This window comes from Eleutherodactylus coqui, chromosome 5, assembly GCF_035609145.1.
Source record: "Eleutherodactylus coqui strain aEleCoq1 chromosome 5, aEleCoq1.hap1, whole genome shotgun sequence".
NCBI lineage: Eukaryota > Metazoa > Chordata > Amphibia > Anura > Eleutherodactylidae > Eleutherodactylus > Eleutherodactylus coqui.
In genome coordinates, this window is record NC_089841.1 from 44177608 (window position 1) to 44197432 (window position 19825).

The following is a 19825-nucleotide window of genomic DNA, read 5'->3' on the forward strand; positions in this document are numbered from 1 at the left end:
CCAGACCCCGTTGTCAGCTCTACACCTGGTGACTTCCCCCCACCAGACCCCGTTGTCAGCTCTACACCTGGTGACATCCCACCACCAGACCCCGTTGTTAGCTCTATACCTGGTGACATCCCACCACCATACCCAATTGCTAGCTCTACACCTGGTGACATCCCACCACCATACCCAATTGTCAGCTCTACACCTGGTGACATCCCACCACCAGACCCAATTGTCAGCTCTATACCTGGTGACATTCCACCACCATACCCAATTGTCACCTCTACACCTGGTGACATCCCCCCACCAGACCCCGTTGTCACCTCTACACCTGGTGACATCCCCTCACCAGACCCCGTTGTCAGCTCTACACCTACGGACATCCCACCACCAGACCCCGTTGTCAGCTCTATACCTGGTGACATCCCACCACCATACCCAATTGTCAGCTCTACACCTGGTGACATCCTCCCACCAGACCCCGTTGTCAGCTCTACCCCTGGTGACATCCCATCACCAGACCCCGTTGTCAGCTCTACACCTGGTGACATCCTCCCACCAGACCCCGTTGTCAGCTCTGTACCTAGTAGCATTCCCCCACCAGACCCCGTTGTTAGCTCTACACCTGGTGACATCCACCCACCAGACCCCGTTGTTAGCTCTACACCTGGTGACATCCACCCACCAGACCCCGTTGTTAGCTCTACACCTGGTGACATCCACCCACCAGACCCCGTTGTTAGCTCTACACCTGGTGACATCCACCCACCAGACCCCGTTGTCAGCTCTACACCTGGTGACATCCCACCACCAGGCCCCCGTTGTCAGCTCTACACCTGGTGACATCCTCCCACCAGACCCCGTTGTCAGCTCTACCCCTGGTGACATCCCACCACCAGGCCCCCGTTGTCAGCTCTACACCTGGTGACATCCTACCACCAGACCCCGTTGTCAGCTCTACCCCTGGTGACATCCCACCACCAGGCCCCATTGTCAGCTCTACACCTGGTGACATTCTCCCACCAGACCCCGTTGTCAGCTCTACACCTCGTGACATCCTCCCACCAGACCTCATTGTCAGCTCTGCACCTAGTAGCATTCCCCCACCAGACCCCGTTGTCAGCTCTACACCTGGTGACATCCACCCACCAGACCCCGTTGTCAGCTCTACCCCTGGTGACATCCCACCACCAGGCCCCATTGTCAGCTCTACACCTGGTGACATTCTCCCACCAGACCCCGTTATCAGCTCTACACCTCGTGACATCCTCCCACCAGACCTCATTGTCAGCTCCACACCTGGTGACATCCCACCACCAGACCCTGTTGTCAGCTCTACACCTGGTGACATCCCACCACCATACCCAATTGTCAGCTCTATACCTGGTGACATCCCACCACCATACCAAATTGTCAGCTCTATACCTGGTGACATCCCACCACCATACCCAATTGTCAGCTCTATACCTGGTGACATCCCCCCACCAGACCCCGTTGTCAGCTCTACACCTGGTGACATCCCACCACCAGGCCCCATTGTCAGCTCTACACCTGGTGACATTCTCCCACCAGACCCCGTTGTCAGCTCTACACCTCATAACATCCTCACACCAGACCTCATTGTCAGCTCCACACCTGGTGACATCCTGCCACCAGACCCGGTTGTCAGCTCTATACCTGGTGACATTCCACCACCAGGCCCAATTGTCAGCTCTATACCTGGTGACATCCGACCACCATGCTCACTTGTCAGCTCTATACCTGGTGACATCCCCCCACCAGACCCCGTTGTCAGCTCTACACCTGGTGACCTCCCCCCACCAGACCCCGTTGTCAGCTCTACACCTGGTGACCTCCCCCCACCAGACCCCGTTGTCAGCTCTACACCTGGTGACCATTCCCCCACCAGACCCTGTTGTCAGCTCTATACCTAGTGTCATCCCACCACCAGACCCCGTTGTTTGCTCTACACCTGGTGACATCCCACCACCAGACCCCGTTGTCAGCTCTACACCTACTGAAATCCTCCCACCAGACCCCGTTGTCAGCTCTATACCTAGTAGCATTCCCCCACCAGTCCCCGTTGTCAGCTCTATACCTAGTAGCATTCCCCCACCAGACCCCGTTGTCAGCTCTATACCTAGTAGCATTCCCCCACCAGACCCCGTTGTCGGCTCGCCACTTGGTGGCATGCCCCCACCTGACCCCGTTGTCAGCTTAATATCTAGTGGCATCCCACCACCAGACCCCGTTGTCACCTCTACACATGGTGACCTCTCCCCACCAGACCCCGTTGTTGGCTCTACACCTGGTGACATCCCACCACCAGACCCCGCTGTCAGCTCTACACCTGGGGGCACCTGATGGTTTCTGTACTGGGATTTGATGTGTGATCCTTTCCTTTATACCTAATGTTCACACGTCACCTGACAGCACAGGAAGGGTGGGGGGGCCAATACTTTTGTCAACATAGTTTTATAGTAAATGTAACATATTAGATGTGCTGTAGATATAAGCTGTGACTTTACATGAGCGGGTCTGGTCTGCGCTGCGCCCTGGAGCTGCAGTCATGTTAGTGATGCTTCTGTGTGTGAAGGACTGGACATTCTCTATATATAGTCATACAATGTGTGATGATGAAGCTCCCGGACCTCAGGCATTGTGGCTTCTGGGACTATGAAGGTAGACTCCACTGAAGCTTGTCACCCGGTAGGATGTGCGGACGTCTCCCGGAGTTGTAGCTTGCAGACGTTCCTGGGACTGCTGACATTGCCGCGCTAATTCTGCTTTGTTTGTTCCTTTCTTTCAGAATTAAAGAGAAGTTTCCTCAAGCTTTCGATGACATTTGTCTCTATTCCGAGGTCTCCTACTTATTAGCACATTGCACGTTTCGTCTCCCATCTCGGAGGTTTATTCAGGAGCTCTTTCAAGATGTGCAATTTCAGATTGTAAGTATCAGAACGGATCGCTAATCCATGGGGCGGAGACGTATTAAGCGTCACAAAATCTAGATCTAGAATGTATCACTATGGATTAACTGGAGAAGATGAGAAGCAGTTGCATCAAAAAATGAGAATATTCTAAGGCGCTGAAAAGCGGCGTACGTCAAGAGCTTACAGCAAATAACCAGCGTTTTTAGCTTGCAGCTTGAATAGCTGACAGACCTTGAGATCGTGTGTTTACATTGCATAACTACTGTAAAACGCACACTTTTTTGCAGCACCTTTTACAGCCCACTGTATCAGTCGGTACTTGAGAATATCCCATTAACCCCTTAATTACGATTAAAACAGTACCCAAATTTTATATAATATTTTTACTCTTTTAGGGCTCAGTCAGACGAGTGTGTATTTTGGCGCATCTGTGGTGCGCAAAAAAATGTACTGCGTGGATGTGCAAAATGCGCGATAACGAAGCTCCATGCCTATGGCTTTCAATGGGGCCGGCACTACAGCCGCTGGCCCCATTGAAAGTAATGGGATGCCGACAGGCCCCGCAGTAATTTTGGGGGAAGGGCTTTAAATATTAGCCTTTACCTGAAAATCGTCCTAAGCTGGTGTTAAAAATAAAAAAAAATATATATACATCAGCTGTCTGTCGCTGTCAGGGCTCTGGCACATCTTGTCACCTGGTCCCCGGCAGTGTTCTGAAGCTCCTTCAGCAGGCAGGGATTTAAAAATCCTCGCCTCCTGAAAGTGCTGGATCTGATTGGCTGAGCGCTCAGCCAATCGCAGACAGCACTCAGCCATTCATTGAATTCAATGATTGGCTAAGCGCTGCCTCTGATTGGTTAAGCGCTGCCTGTGATTGGCTGAGCGCCAATCAGACCTAGCGCTTTCAGAAGGCAGGCATTTTTGAATTGACAGCGGCATTTAAAGCGTTAATAGGCGCGATCTGCTGCGCGGCCGATTGCAGCTACTGCCCGCAGGTCGCTCCGTAATCTCTCTTCATACATACCCTGACGCTGCATGACGGAAAGGGGTTAAAGCGTACATTGCGTAGGATGTAGTTTGCTCAATTTATTGTATTGGTCGTTGAGGATGTGACGATACCAAACTTTGTTTAAAAAAAAAAAAAGAGGGGAGAGGGCACAAAAAAGGTTATCTTTCATGCTCCTGTAGGGGACTTGAACCTGCAATCACCCCAACTATACACCGCAGTACCTCTGTACTGTAATGCATTATTGTTTATCGCAGGGAATGGCAGACCTGTATGCCATTGTTTCACATCTGTACGCCCCGGCAACCCATTGGACCTCCACAATTACATAGTGGATGGGCAATGACACAGAGGGAGCACCCTCCATCTGTGAACCAATAACATGCCACGATCAACACTGATCGCAGTCAGTCACAGTCAGCTCCCCTTCGCATCTGAGCCTTCGCCATCCATAGGGCATAAATGTATATCTGTTCATGGGAGCTGCTTTCCTGCGAGGATGTACATTTACGTCTTGGTACGGGAAGTTGTTAATGTAATGACAGATCATTACAATATACCCTTGCATTACTCTCAGTACGGGGTTCAGCTTCTGGGACCCCCGCCAATCCTGAGTATGAAGGGGTTACATTGCTGGTTTACCGTTGCCCTGTAGTGGCTGGTCAATGTATATATCTATATTTCTTGGTTCTACGAATTGGTTTCTTTATGTTGCCTTTGTCTGTGCTTTTCTCCGACAGATGCATGAGGAAGCGGAGGGCCTCCTAGCTGTTCCACCAAAGCAACCAGTAATTTGCACCGATGCAGAATCCTGACCATAGATACTTTTTTTAATTCTATATATTATTATGGACTGAAAGTTGTGGACATTACCGGCCGCCGACCAGCTCTCTCTTGCAGGAGCACCTTCTCTCGTTCAGCGCTGACCGCTCAGCGCACAATGAATGAAGAACCCCCCTTTTTTTTTAACCCGAGCGACATTGAATTATTTCATTTCCCAAAATCAATCTGGATCCATCCTGAGGAAAAACAAATACTTTGTATGCAACCACCAAGCACTGAACCCCCCATATACTGTATATAGCCAGATGTACGGAGCAGACCTCCCCCTGATCAGCATTATGATGCCTTGTACATGGACTTTTGTTACAAATTTTATCCCGCATGGCTCCTCCACATCTGCCAACCTTCTTAAAGACGCCTCAGGGAGGAAGATCCTATTGTGCGTTTTCGAAACACTACGTGGCTGGGAGGGTGTAAATGGTCATTTTTTAAAAATAATATTGACGAGAAGACAGCCTGAAAAGTTATTACTGCAGCATAGGTTCACTTACTTTAATGACTTATAATAGATAGCAGTGAAACATAGACATTTCGGTTTGGATGATCGCACTTGTCAATGGGCGAGGGGTACAATTTCTGGTTTTGGCCATAAGGGGGCATCCTAACTACAGACTGACTCAACTTCGTGATTGGTAGTCATTGGGCAACCATAGGAGAGAAACGGAGCACTTAAAGGACAGTGAAATCCCCTTAATCCGATACCAACATTCAATATAACGCAAACGGCAGAGAAAAAATTCTTCAATCGTTATTTAATTTTCCACCCTTTTAAGTGAATTTTAACTACTTTTTTTTAAGAATGTCAAATAATCCAAAACACCAGGATTTGAAGGAATTCATCATATATTAAACTTGCGCAGATTTTGCTGCCCCCGATATCTGACCCCGTCCCCCCACCTTCCCCTCAGTCATCACCGCCATGATGATACATTTCACTGCAACATTGTAGGTCACGGGAAGCAAAGCAAGAAATTGGTCATTTTGCACATTCCACGAGAAGACAAAGAAAAAGACAATCTATCAAAGTTTTTTTTTAGTTTTTTTTTTTCTTATTTATCACATCAGGATATAAGACTTGCTAGAGGAATATCGGACAAGCCTGAGAATATTCTAGCACCACGTCTGTGTCGTGTGTTTTATTTCCTTTTTATTTAATGCCAGTGTTCCTTGGAAATCGATTTGCACAAGATTCAAACGGCGTAGTCGGTCAGAGACGGTCGACTGCTTTGATACGTGCACCTTTTTTTTCTGTTTTTTTTTTGTTTTTTTTCCGTTTTAGCTCATACATATCTGTCTACAATCGGATGGAAATGTTCAAAAACATTGAATAACTTTTTGCTGCCAGATTCCCATTAACCCCTTGCAGCGCAAAGTGTTGAGCGTTGTCTGGCAGTTAAAGGGTGAAGATATGCAAATATGTATATAAATCGCATGGATACCTTCACTACATTTTGCGTGTATGTAAACTCTCTCACGTTTTATCATGTCGAATGGCTTGAGTGTATGTATATAAATATATATATATATATATCATCCAGCTGGACTGTTAGAATCTGTGCAAATGATGACTTAAGTGTGAAATTGAACAGTGTAAATCTTCATCACAGAATATGTCCTAAATGCTTACGGGAAATCAGAGGTTGGCATTCACGGCGATATTGAAACTTTTTGTTTCCGTAGGCGAAACAAATGTATAAAATGCAATTAAAATTGTATAATAATTGAAAATTACCCATTCCGTTCTTTGCAATTTTCTGAGCTTCAGACAAAAATTTATGCACGTGTGAATACTGAATTGCAGTTGGAGGTTTCATTCGCTTTATTTGCTCTTATGAAAAATAGATTCATTTAGAAACATTGACTGTGGATGTTAAGGAATGTGGAAATAATGTGCAAAGCTCAGGTTATATGTGACCGGGTGGGGTATTTGTTCGCAAAAATGTCTAGATATACATGTTCTGACCCACTGACATTTCCTATTTTTTTGCAGCTCACTTGTTAACTTTGCAGTGTAGCTTGGGCTATAATAGCAGAGTCATTTCATTGTCATTAACAGAGGCAGGGGAGTTACTAATAGTTCTATTGTACTGCTGGAGGCCTAGATAAGGCAAGGTAGTACCACTATACGTAACGCTCTGTATGATGCTCCCCTGCTGCTGCTTGGTCTCTGGGGGAGGAGGTGTACTTAATTAATTCCTAACAGTAATGTATGACATTTCTTTGTGAATTGACTCCTATTGCTTGTTGCTGACATAAAGTATACACCCTGCAGCACCACCTAATAGATAATACAGGAAAAAAGTGTGTGCCTCTTATATGGCTGCTCCTATACAGACAATACAAGAAGGAAGTTTGCTTCTCCAATATTGCTGCCTCTATACAGGAAGTGACTTAAATATGTTTTTTTTTTTTCCCAGGAGCAGGTTTTTAAAAAGTAAAAACTTGAAAAAATGTTTTTGATAGACTGAAATCTAATGAATAGGAGTAGCCTTACATACAGGAACATTCCTTTTAAGTGTCAAGTTGGTGAATTGTAACTGCTCCCTGTTTGGCTAGTATGTAGCATTATGTCTTCACTTCTGTTCTTTTCCCTGCAGCAGTTCTTCTTTGATAACAATCTTGTCATTGCTACTAAATCTAATTTTCTAATGACCTTACGTCACCCAGTGTGCCTTTTTTCCTGGGTGGTCTTATTGCAAGACCACCCAGGAGGGAGGGAAGAGGCAGTCTTGTGCTGCAGCTTCTCTCCAATGTCAGATGGCTTGTCATGGAGATTTCTGCAAACCCTATTCTATAGTATTTATCAGTTCTGTGCAAGTCTCTTTCCTCACTATATTCTATTTCTATAGAAAGTGCATTTTACACTGTACTAACTGTATACAATGATTCCTCCAGTTGCACTGGCCTCAGGATATTTCCAGCATGGTCTTTCCCGGCCAGTGTAACTGTAACCAGACTCAACATAGTGACACTGATCTGCACATTGCCAGAACATCCTGCCAATCAGCATGGGCATTTCACTTGTAGACCACCTGTATTACTGAAGTGCATGCACCAATTGGCTGTAGCACCACTCTACATTACAGTGCGGTACTACATATCCTATACTGCTAGGTACTAGGATGAGTTGTTCCATTGGACGTGCAGGGCCGTTCCATGTCATTTCTCTGGTTCTTGTGTGCTGTACAGACCCTGAAGAAGCTGCTGTCCCCTACATAGTAAGTGTTTTACAGCCTCCAGCAGCTTTCTGTTACACGTAAGGACTTGTTGTATCTATATTACTTATCTGCTTCATTTTGCTTCGTATTATTTGTGATGGACAGCAGACGATATTTTTAACATACACTATTTCTTGGACGTCCATTATATGTGGAGCGACCGCCGTATTGGTAGCTGTGGCTTGCTGCAGGCACATGGTGATCCTTAGCCTTGATGAGCAGACAAGTCCTGTTCTCTGTTTGGGGCAGTCATCAGCCTGTGAACAGACTGCACTCCATCGGCTTTCATGCCACCACGGTATAAAATCCTGTTCTGCGTGTAAAAAACTATAAAACCAAATGAAAATATCATGAATTTTAGATTTTATTTTTAGAAAAATATTGTAGAGATGGAAATTAGGACCGTAGTGTGCAGGAAGTCTCTGCATTTTGGTACAACATTAATTTGCAATGCAAAAACTAGAACAAAAACTATATATATACATTAATGTTCATTACATACAATATTTATAACAATAACTTGTTCACAGGCACGGAGTTCACAGATTCATCATCATGTTGTAGGCGCAGGCCGGGGGCGGAGATATTCAGGCCTGTTTGTACTGTAAGTAGGACAATGACCCTGATGGGTTAGCTGGCTCCATTCATCTACAGATAGTGTGCCGCTGCACGGGAGCTAGTATCGCTGGCTTGCTCACATAGACGCTGAACGCTGATCGTTCGGTGTAACTAGCAGCCATTCAGTACTGAACGGCCGCTATGTTAAGTCAATAAAGAGCAAGAAGAGAAATCTGCAGCTTCCTCGCTTTGAGCCAGCGATACTATCTCCCGTGCAGCAGAAATGCATCGTTGGCTTAACATTCGTCCCATCTAAATGGGCCTTTAGCCAAAACTATAGCGGACTCCACCGCACTATGTCTCTGAAGATAATGGGGCCAGTGCATGCTACATTTTTTTTTAAGTTTCTACTGTATTTTCTCAAGATCAGCATGGTCTTTTTTTCCCAAGGGGTGACCGGTCCTGGAGATGCTGCAATACCTGGTCAATGCATGGAGTGGACAGAGCAAGTTCCTTTTCCAGATCCCTCTTCTGGAAATCCATTTAATATATCTTTGGCCATTTCGATGCCTGACTTTACTGTAAATAGGTCAATGAACCTAATGGGTTAGTCGACTGCATAGACTTCACTGTCAGGCCTGCTCCACCGCACTCCATTTCTTTGTAGATAGTGTGGCAGTGCATAGTGCATTTTCCCAGCCAATACTGAATTATTTTTCAAGAGCAGCATGGTGGTCCTGTCTTTTTTTTTCAAGGGGGTGGACCGATCCTGGAGTACAGCGATACCAAGTCAATGCATGAAGTGGACAGCAAGTTCCTTTTCCAGCTCCCTGTTCTAAAAATCCATTCCCCAGAGAAGGGATATATCAGATATGAAACTGATCAGAATAGATACTGCGCGTCAACTTAGGCCTTTACAGCCTCGTGTGGCGCAGAGTGCTAAGTCAGCAGAAATGCATTCCTAAGCTCTCGCTCAGGACCTGAAGGTTGCAAGTTCAATCCCTGCATAGTTCAGGTAGCCGGCTCAAGGTTGACGCAGCCTTTCATCCTTCTGAGGTCAGTAAAATGAGTACCCAGCTTGGTGGGAGGTAATAAATAAATTACCTGGAAGCGCTGCAGAATAAGTTGGTGCTATACAAATAAGATTTTATTTCTGTGTCATTGCCAGGATTTTGAAATAATATTGTATGCTGATGGGTAGTCGGTGATGGGACTGTTAGACGCAGTAGGGAATTGGGAAAGTGGTGGATTAATCAGGCAACAGATTCAAAGTTGACTGGCAGGTCGCTAAAGTAGGGGTCATGGAGGATACAATGAGGATATGTACAAGCATTTTGGTTGGTTCACGTTTGAGCCAAGAGTAGATGGTGGGAGGTAAGTACTTGCATGTGTTGCCTGAATGACCGGGTTTAATTGGAGGTTATAAGGAGGTAGTGTATTTGTGAATGTGTGGAGCCATTAACGAACGATTTTGGTAGTGATTTGAATTAGATGGGGGAAGAGGACGAACTATGTTTTGTCCATGTTGAGTTTTAGTGAATGGGGGGGGTTAGCGGATATAGTGGTTAGACACTTTGTATAGCAGACAGGTAAAAATAGTCAGAGAAAGGCAAATTTGGGTATCCTCAAAATAATAGTGCCATTGATACCTACGCGATATTATGATTGGTCCCAGGCCAATGGTAGAAAAAAAAAACAAGGTTCCAGGACTGAGCCTTGAGTAGGACATCAAAGAGAAGGCTCAAGTGGGAGTCCATATTCAGTTGATGAGATATGTGAGGATCCAGGCGTGGGACAAGTCCAGGCGTGGGACAAGTCCAGGCATGGGACAAGTCCAGGCATGGGACAAGTCCAGGCATGGGACAAGTCCAGGCATGGGACAAGTCCAGGCATGGGACAAGTCCAGGCATGGGACAAGTCCAGGCATGGGACAAGTCTGTTATTCCAAAGAAGAGCAGCATTTGTAATAGAAAAGTTTTTGGTCTCACTGTTTCTCAGGTTCAATATACAAGTCTTCAAATGCTAAAACTCACAATCACCTTTTCCTGAAGTTTGTTTAATGCCCAAGTGTGTTTTTGACATCTGGCCATTTAATGCGTGTGATCCAGATAAAGTTCAGATCAGTTTACAAGCATGAATGCAGTAGAATCTACGGAGGTTGGACTCATTGGTTCACTGTAATAACCAGGACTCTTTAAGCAGATGGCTGTATCATCATCATCAAGTCTTGATTTTGGCACATCATATGGCGGACAATGCAGTTGTGCGATGTCAGTCTGAGGTTTGTAGCCGGGTACATTGTCACTTATACAATTTGATGTATAGGTGTAGGTCTGGTTGAAGAACGCCTGGTGGGGAAGGTCTTGGAGTTTGTATGTTGGATCATCCATCGATAGATACATAGACTTTTCATTGTCAAAAGGAACGTAACCTTTGCTAAAGTAATCTTCAACTTCTATTCGGATTCTGCTGTCTGTCTTGTGTAGTTGATGTTCGGGGGAGTCATTCACCTCTCTAAGTGTTTTGGCTTGCCCGTGTTCATGGAAGCTGACGATGTCCACCATTTGGGGTTCACAGTTAAGGGTTGGTAAGATAGTTCGATTCAATGAACCCTGGTGAAAAGAAGAAAAATGTGTAAGCTTTTCATGGCTTATAGTCATGCAGTCTATCAAAGTTTTACTATACAGAATGTGGTTTAAAGAGACGGACCCAGCGCGCTATCTCAGTACTGTTAGCTTATATTGAAAGAATAGCGTGCTTGAATAGAAAGGCATGGATGTGCTACATGATGGTATGGCATATGGGCCCCTGGGGGTTCCGGAACATGGATTTCAATTTTGAGTTGTGGTCCCTGTTAGAGAGAATTACCAAGAGCGTAAAAACTAGAGATGAGCGAGCGTGCTCGATAAGGCAAACCACTCGAGCGAGTAGTGCTTTATTCGAGTAACTGCCAGCTCGTCTCTAAAGATGCGGGGGACGGGGAGCGGTGGGGGAGAGCGGGGAGGAATGGAGGGGAGATCTCTCTCTCTCCCTTTCTCCCCCCCCCCCCCCCCCCCCCGTCACCCCTGCTCACCGCTGCAACTCACCTGTCACCGCCGAATCTTTAGAGACGAGTGGGCAGGTACTCACATAAGGCACTACTCGCTCGAGTAGTTTGCCTTATCGAGTATGCTCGCTCATCTCTAGTAAAAAACCAATGGGAGAAGCAGAAATCTGCTTTACGTGTCTAAGTTCCATGGGACCACAGTTGTTACTGAAGCAGAGAAAAGGCCTACTCTTAAGCAGCCTCCTTGTACTACAATAAGGGCAGGTCATCCACTGTCGCCTGCAGCAGAATTAGGTACCGATCCACATTGAGTCCCTGGAATGAACACGAGTCCAATGATGGCTTCATGACTGTAGCAGGAGGCGGACACTTCAGTACACTTTCCTTCAGTCCTAGCAGCGGTCCCACAGAACTTAGAGAGACGCAGAAAACAGATTTCTGCTTCTCACGTGCTACTCTTTACTTTTGCAGTTGGGGTTTACTTTCTCTTACACGGGCCACAACATAAAATTGAAATCCATGGAGTCCGTGAGCCATACCATCGTGTAGCACATCCATGCCTTTCTACTCAAGTACACTATTTCAATATGGGACACCAGCACTAAGATATAGTGTTGGATCTGACTTGGCCCACTCACACATCTATTTTGAATGCTGCAGTAATGGTGGTTGAAATCACAGCATTTTGCCAAGCGCCCGTGTAAGAGTGGCCTTATTGACTGCGCAGCCCGTTTGTCAGCTTTAAAAAAAAAAAAAAAAAAGGGTTCCAAAGTATCTAAAAGTCATCTCCAGGTAATGGCTGAGGTGTGGGAGGAATGAGAGAAGAAAGCTAAGACCAGTCTGTGTCAGCTTACTACCCATGGGATGGTCTGATGGTGTTCAGCGGAATAGTGTTGATTGCGCTGAATGGCAATGAGCGGCGTGAAGCGATACAAATTTGTTCACTGTTCTTAGTGCCTAGGGTTTGGGTCAATGTAGATTTTGATGACCGTGTTTCTTTAGTGCTCCGTCAATCTAGCAGAAGCGGTAGTGAATAGAGGCAACTGAAATGTTGCTGCTTCTACTGGACCTGTTGATCAGCTCCGCCAGTGACTATTAACCCATTAAGGATTGTTTTCCTCTGATGTAAGCAAAGGACAGTAGAAGGGGCATACTTCTTACCCATCGGCAGTCTGATTATAAGGTACCAATGGGTTCCCATGGCAGCCGGAAGCCTGACAAAGGCCTCCATGTCTGCCATGTAAATCAGCGTATTAGGCCCCCCCTCCAGCAAAGACTAAAACTGATGTCACAGGGTTAGTAGAATGCAATACGTCAGTAAGGTCGTGGATTATTCTAGTGATTGAACAACCACATCGAAGTCCCCTTCAGAGACTAAAGGACCATTTACACGCAAAGATGATCGGTCAAAATTCATCAGAAACTGACAGGTTTGAGTGATCGTTTTGTATTAAGTAATAATGGGCTAATCTGCCCATTAGTAGCTAACTAGTCTCATTTGTATGTATTTAGAGAACAGGTGGTCTGTTCTCTAAATACACCGCTTTTGTTCTGCCACAGGCAGCAGGATGCACACAATGGTATCAGCGTTGCCCGCGCCGCACACAGTCCCTCTCATCAGGGACGACCGATTTTATGCTGACCTGAAGTCGGCGATGGATGAAGTGTGCACGATTAGCACACATTTACACACAACAGCTACTAAAAAGCAGTCGTTTGGACGAATTTTGAGCGATGAGCACTGTGTGTAAATCAGCCTTAAAACTGTAAAGTTCAATAGTTGGTGGTTTTTAACTGGATTTCTTTTTTTAATTACATATTTCTCCCATTAAAAAAAAACAAACCCTTTTATATGGATAAAATATTTTTAAAAAACACAATCGTTATTAACATGTTCATAAAGACCTAGACAATGAAAATCTAGTTGTTTATCGTGCATGGTGACCGCTGTTAAAAGAATTTTTTAAAAATGCCAGAATTGCAATTTTTTTTTGCCTATTTTTTGCCAAAAGATGTAATAAAAAGCAATTCAGAAGTCACATATACCTCAAAGTGGTACCAATAAAACTGCAACTCTTTCTGCAAAAAAGCACGAAAGAAAGAAATGTTATGGATCTTTGAATTTGCATCGCCACATTCTATTGGTTTTCTTTAAAAAAAAAAAAAAAAAAAGTGTTTTGAATGTGCTGAAGTAGTAAAAAAATTAAAGATCATCTCTATAAACTTGGTATCGCAGTAATCGTGCTGCTGCAGATAAACTGATGTTATTTTTACCAAATGGCGAACGCTGTAAAACTAAAACCCCAAAACAATAGTGGAATTTCTGGATATTTTCCCATCGGCCCCTCGTAAGTCACACAACACATTCCATGTTACCCCAGAGAGCTGCCATTAAAATATACAACAAAAAATAAGCCCTCCTACGGCTATGTCAATCTGTTATGGCACTTGCAATGCGACGATGAGAAAAATCGCTTCGTCCTTAAGGCACCAAATAGGCGAATCACTAAGGAAATAGAGAAGAACTGGAATTCTATAAATTGAATAAAATATTTACAGTTTACACCAAATACAACTAAGTGAAAGCATTGTGTCAAAAAAGGCTGAAAAGCAGCCTAATGTGTCGCAAAGAAAACAGCAAAAATTATTTTGATACCCCAACCAATTAAAAACCAGAGCAGATAAACTATCTCATGCACAAAATTGCTAAAAAGTCTCGGTCATTAAAGGCGTTATCCAGAACATCCGCAGGATCGGTCATCAACAGCTGATTAATGGAGGTCCAACAACTGGGACTCCCACCAATCAGCTGTTTACTGGGCTGCTGTCACAGTGTGCAGAGTAGAACGCACACAGCCCTGTGTTGTGACTCTTCAATGGGAGCTGTGCCTGCAATACCACGCCCGACCACCGCACAATCTATGGAGCTGTTTCCTGCTCTATAAACTGTGGAAGTGGCTCAGCCAACAATTTCATCACTCTTTTAAAGCTGTGAAATCCCTTGACGGGGTTAATAAGAATAAACATCAATAATAAATTTCATCTTTTACCTCCAGTCTATTGAAGGAGAATATTTTGCTCTTGTTGGGGTCTGGAATATCAGGAAGACACATTCTCTTCAGCCTAAAAGGAGAGGATTCTTAAAAAGGGTGCTTAAAAGGTTTCTTATATAGTGCAGAACAGAGCTTGCCATCATTCCCATCAGTCCCTGTCTCCAATACACTCACCAGAGGAGACCGGATTCCATTCAGATACTAATCTGGTGAGAGCAGTAGCCGGATAATATCTAATGTGCTTGATATGCTCACATTTCCTAATATGCACTTTAACACTACTGCTAAAATTTCTATTCTTCATTACACCGGGGGAAAATGGCTACAAGTCCCTATGTGGCATATATGTCAGTAGAGATGAGCGAGCATACTCGTTAAGGGACAATACTCGAGTATCGTCCTTTTCGAGTACCTGCCTGCTCGTCAGAAAAGATTCGGGTGAGCGGTTGGGTTGCGGCTCTTCCCCGCCGGCACCTGAATCTTTTCTGACGAGCAGGCAGGTACTCGAAAAAGACGATACTCGAGTATTGTCCCTTAACGAGTAGAGTAATTACCTCTGGGGCTTGCTGATGAACTCTGGGGTAAACTTGTCAGGCACGATCAGTTGGACGTCTGATGGTGACACCCAATAGGCCCTCCATTCTTATACCACTTCTGTCTCACTTAAATACAGTATCTATCTACCCAATTATGGAAAATACACCCACTGGGAGTGCAGTATAATACCGAATGTTATCCCAGGGACTAATAACTATAAAGTCACTGGACTTGGTGTAGTGGATGCGCATCATTCATCCATGATCCTTTTGGATATTGTCTGTACAGTGAGATGAAGTAGGGCTATTATATTGGTGCCGCTCCTGTTATACGCTAAAGGAACACCGCGCCAATTCACCTAGCTACAGAAAATATACATAGGGAGTCCAGAGCAACACCCCATGTCATCCCTGTGACTGACACCATAAAGCCCATGGATTCGCTATAAATGATGCGATTGTTCTGTTAGCGCATCGTCTGCCCATTTTTGGGTATCGCACTACTTAAAGGGGTTGTCCCACGAAACAAAGTTGGGGTAAGCACTTCTGTATGGCCATATTAATGCACTTTGTAATGTACATTGTGCATTAATTATGAGCCATACAGAAGTTATTCACTTACCTGTTCCGTTGCTAGCGTCCTCGTTTCCATGGTGCCGTCTAATTTTCAGCGTCTAATCGCCCGATTAGACGCGCTTGCGCAGTCCGGTCTTCTTCTTTTCTGAATGGGGCCGCTCGTGCCGGAGAGCGACTCCTTGTAGGAGGCTGGAATCGGCAATGGACCACACAGAAGACCTGCGGTCCACCGAGGGAGACGGTCCCGGCGGCCATCTTCACCAGGTAAGTAAGAAGTCACCGGAGCACGGGGATTCAGGTAAGCACTATGCGGTTTTCTTTTTTAACCCCTGCATCGGGTTTGTCTCGCGCCAAACGGGGGGGCTATTGAAAAAAGAAAAAAACCCCGTTTCGGCGCGGGACAACCCCTTTAAGTTAAGTTTTAGCACAGAGATTAGAATCTACCCAGTGGAAAGTGGCTCTGGTGTTGCATTTCTATTCTTGACTTGTTTCTGGGCCAATGTTTAGCCATTGAGTAGTTCTGGTGTAGCGATGCCGCTCTCTGCACAAGCAGAATACAGGCAGACAGCCTATCAGTGCAATATATCTTTTTTTCTTAAGACTGGAGACGCAAAAAAAATGGCGCACAGAGTGCCATCTTACCCAAGACCGCCACTGTTGTCAGGAGGGACAGGATATCACACTTGGAAGTGTTTTCTAATTAGTGACATTAGATCACACAAATGCCCCTGGGAAGAGTCACATCATGTGGTCCAATTGTGTTTCTGTGATTTGTTGCAACTGCTGCTGTATGCAGTAAAGTCATATATGCAGTGTGTGAACACTCACCAGGTTCTCTTCCAGCATCCTAGGAATAGTAGCACTAGTGCCAACACCGAAACCATAATGATCGGCACGATTATGGAAAGTAGTGCTGCTGCGTCTAAAATGAAGAACAAGAAGAATAAGTGAACCACAAACCTGCACAGGGCCTTTGGTTAAGTTGCGCTTCAGGGGAATGTTGGCGGGGGATAGAGTTTGGCAGCACAGACCATAGTTTCCTGCCCCTCTCCACAGCTCCTGGATACAAAGCTTGTGCAGTGCAGAACTGAGCTTAGTACATAGATGCTGCACTATCCTCCCAAAAGTAGTTGGACACCTGAGCAAGAATCAGAAGTAGTATTTATTTCTACATGTTAATACTTAGTGGGGCTCCTCTGCCCTAATGACATCAGATACTCTCCATGGCATACTTTCTACTAATGTCTGATACACTTCAGCTGGTATTTCCCTCCATTCATCCTGCAAACGTCTGGCGAATTCTCCCAAAGAAGACCGACGCTGTTCAGGTTTTATGACCCGATGTTTCAGTTCGTCCCAAAGATGGTCAGTAGGGATTAGGTGGGGACTCTGTGCATCCAGTCCAATCATGCAACATCCATATTCTCAAACCAACAAACAGTGTTGGATTAGTGACATGCTGTCTTTGGAAACTGTCAACAATACTTTCACTGAGTATTGGCACGTTGTCAGCAGCACATTGACATCTAGACGGTACACCTTCACGTTCATAGTTCTTGCCACGGACCAAGACCATAACGAATATTCCGCCGTACTTAACTGTTGGCACAATACACCCAGGCAGAAGAAATTCCCCAGGTATATCCATCTTACTTGAAGATGCAATAGCATGATTTGCCTCTACGTAGAACGTTCTTCCATGGCTCAGCTGTCCGATGATGGCATTCCTTGCACCATTGCATACAGGCCGATGCATTGTTCTTCGTGATGGACTGCTTGTGTGCAGCGGCATAACTTGTATATGCAATAGCGGGCAGTTCCCGTCACAAACTATGGCTGACACCTCAAAGGGTCTGCATCTTATGGAGCATGGTTTAGGACACGTGACATGCTAGCAAGACCCAATCCATTCTACTGATAGTTGGGTACAAATACATTTGGTAGGAGAGTGTAGATCCAACCCTAGGACATGGATACATTGTTAGATCCAAGCCTAGGCCATAGTGAGAGTAACAGATCCACACTCAGTATAAACCTATAGTTACCCATTGCTTGCTGCAGTCATCACTTATTTGTTATCTAGTATATATATGCTGAAAGTTGTAGTTGGAAAGAAGCACTTCCACATGGAGCCGGTCTAGAATTTGTTGTACACTAGTTTTCTGATGTACAAAAGTTGCAATTTTGCTGCATGTGCCAAAACCGCAACTTTAGACTTTTATGCCAGACCCCACGAATTTTTCAAGAAGTGAGCCGGGCTTTGTGTGATGCATTCCATTTACTAGAATGTATGACAAACTGGTGTCCATTATAGCAGAAAGCTACTTCCACTTGTGCCAAATTCAAATCTGCATCTGCTACAAGAGGTTTGATTTGTGGCAAGTACACAGTGTATGAATAAACATTCCTCACTATCAACATGGGCGTAGGATCCAAAATTTTCATTGTGACAGAGCAATCTATCCAGACAACATACCTGTAGTCATACATTGGGGCATGTTTACTAAGACCGGGTTTCAAATTCTGGTCTATGAAGTTTTGCTCCGGTGTAAGTGCAAAGAGTATATTAATAGGCCCAAGCCTCTACATACACTTATTGTATCTGGTGGTACCTCTGTGTGCCAGGATGAAGCCAACTAGTTGGCAGAGGTTTCGACTATAATTTGTTTGTTTCTGGCGTAAATTACGGCAAATCTGACATGCCTAATCACATGCCCCTAATGCTAGACTTTGCCCAGTTTTTACAAAAAGTTCAGGTCGCAGCTTAAAGCCCCAAAAAGTCACAATTTTGGCAACTACTCTAAAATTGTGACTTTTTCGCTCCAGAAATCTATCGCATGATGTTTAATACATATGCCCCACCGTTCTGTAGTCTCTGACCAACTATTATAACAATGCTCACCGTCTGTGGGGATGCGGGCTTTAATGTATTCTTTAGGAGTTTCTCCTCCTCCGGTGAGGGCCACAACAGCCACCTCATATTCTCCATTTGGTTTTAGTTCATTGATCGTGATCTGTGTTTTATTTGGATTTCCTATATGAAATCTGCACAAGATGATGCCATCTACAAAAAGATAACACAGATGAAAGAGATATACACTCATTTTCAAACACAATCCCTCCCCTAGAAGAAGTCCGAATGGAATGAAACTGATTGTAACGTTGTCATAAGGAATTACAATATCAGAGCAAAAGCATCATTTATTGTGGAGAACCGACCAACCCCTTATAGGGAGGCTCTAGTCCCCTGTTGTACCGCCTCTAGCTTGGATACAAGATGTAATATGAGTGGGCATGGAGGCTCTAGTTCCCTGTTGTACCGCCTCTAGCTTGGATACAAGATGTGATACAGGCAGGCATGGAGGCTCTAGTACCCTGTTGTACCACCTCTAGCTTGGATACAAGATGTGATACAGACAGACATGGAGGCTCTAGTACCCTGTTGTACCGACTCTAGCTTAGATACAAGATGTGATACAGACAGACATGGAGGCTCTAGTGCCCTTTTTTTTTTTTAATCACCTCTAGGTTGTATACAAGATGTGATACGGGGGGGCATGAAGGCTCTAGTACCCTGTTGTGCTGCCTCTAGCTTGCATTCAAGATGTGGTACCCGGTTGGCTGCCTCTAGCTTGGATACAAAATGTGATACGGGCAGGCATGGTGGCTCTAGTACCCTGTTATACCACCTCTAACTTGGATACAAAATGTGTAATGGGTTGACCGGGCTCTTGAACCCTGTTGTACTAGGTTGAATACAAGATGTGATATGGGGGACATGGAAGCTCTACTACCTTGTTGGATCGCCCCTAGCTTGGATACAAGATGTGATACAGGCGGACATAAAGGCATACTGGTTCCATATGATGTCCTGTGGTATACCACTCCATATTTGCTGTAACTAGATCGTGCAAACGTGTAGGCTGTCGAAGTTGGTGTCCCAGATGATCCCATATGTGTTCTATTGGTGATAAATCTGCTGACTGTGACACATGCTGGGTGCTGTGTCCCTCGTAGCACTACTAGGGGTGGCCAACTGTCATTTGCTATGGCCCCCCTGACCATCAC

General features: G+C 45.0%; 2 protein-coding genes and 1 non-coding gene across 5 annotated transcripts in view; 1 reads left to right on the top strand and 2 right to left on the bottom strand.

The window, feature by feature from the left end:
- The window catches only part of RICTOR (RPTOR independent companion of MTOR complex 2), a 103231-nt gene extending 96730 nt beyond the window's left edge, over positions 1 to 6501 (top strand). Inside the window, exons 37-38 of the mRNA XM_066602402.1 lie at positions 2798 to 2936; positions 4668 to 6501. Coding sequence (XP_066458499.1) covers positions 2798 to 2936; positions 4668 to 4742 — 214 coding nt within the window. The 3' untranslated portion in view covers positions 4743 to 6501. The remainder of the gene's footprint in view (positions 1 to 2797; positions 2937 to 4667) is intronic.
- A 1833-nt stretch (positions 6502 to 8334) lies between these two features.
- Positions 8335 to 19825, bottom strand: part of OSMR (oncostatin M receptor) — a 79105-nt gene continuing 67614 nt past the window's right edge. For all 3 annotated transcript variants that reach the window (XM_066602405.1, XM_066602403.1, XM_066602404.1), the window contains exons 15-18: positions 18660 to 18821; positions 16586 to 16679; positions 14643 to 14715; positions 8335 to 11158 (exon numbers count right to left, since the gene is read on the bottom strand). In XM_066602405.1, coding sequence (XP_066458502.1) covers positions 10667 to 11158; positions 14643 to 14715; positions 16586 to 16679; positions 18660 to 18821 — 821 coding nt within the window. In that variant the 3' untranslated portion in view covers positions 8335 to 10666. The remainder of the gene's footprint in view (positions 11159 to 14642; positions 14716 to 16585; positions 16680 to 18659; positions 18822 to 19825) is intronic.
- On the bottom strand, positions 9300 to 9489 carry LOC136630936 (U2 spliceosomal RNA). Its single transcript, XR_010792947.1, has one exon. It is a non-coding gene; the product is annotated as a U2 spliceosomal RNA (small nuclear RNA).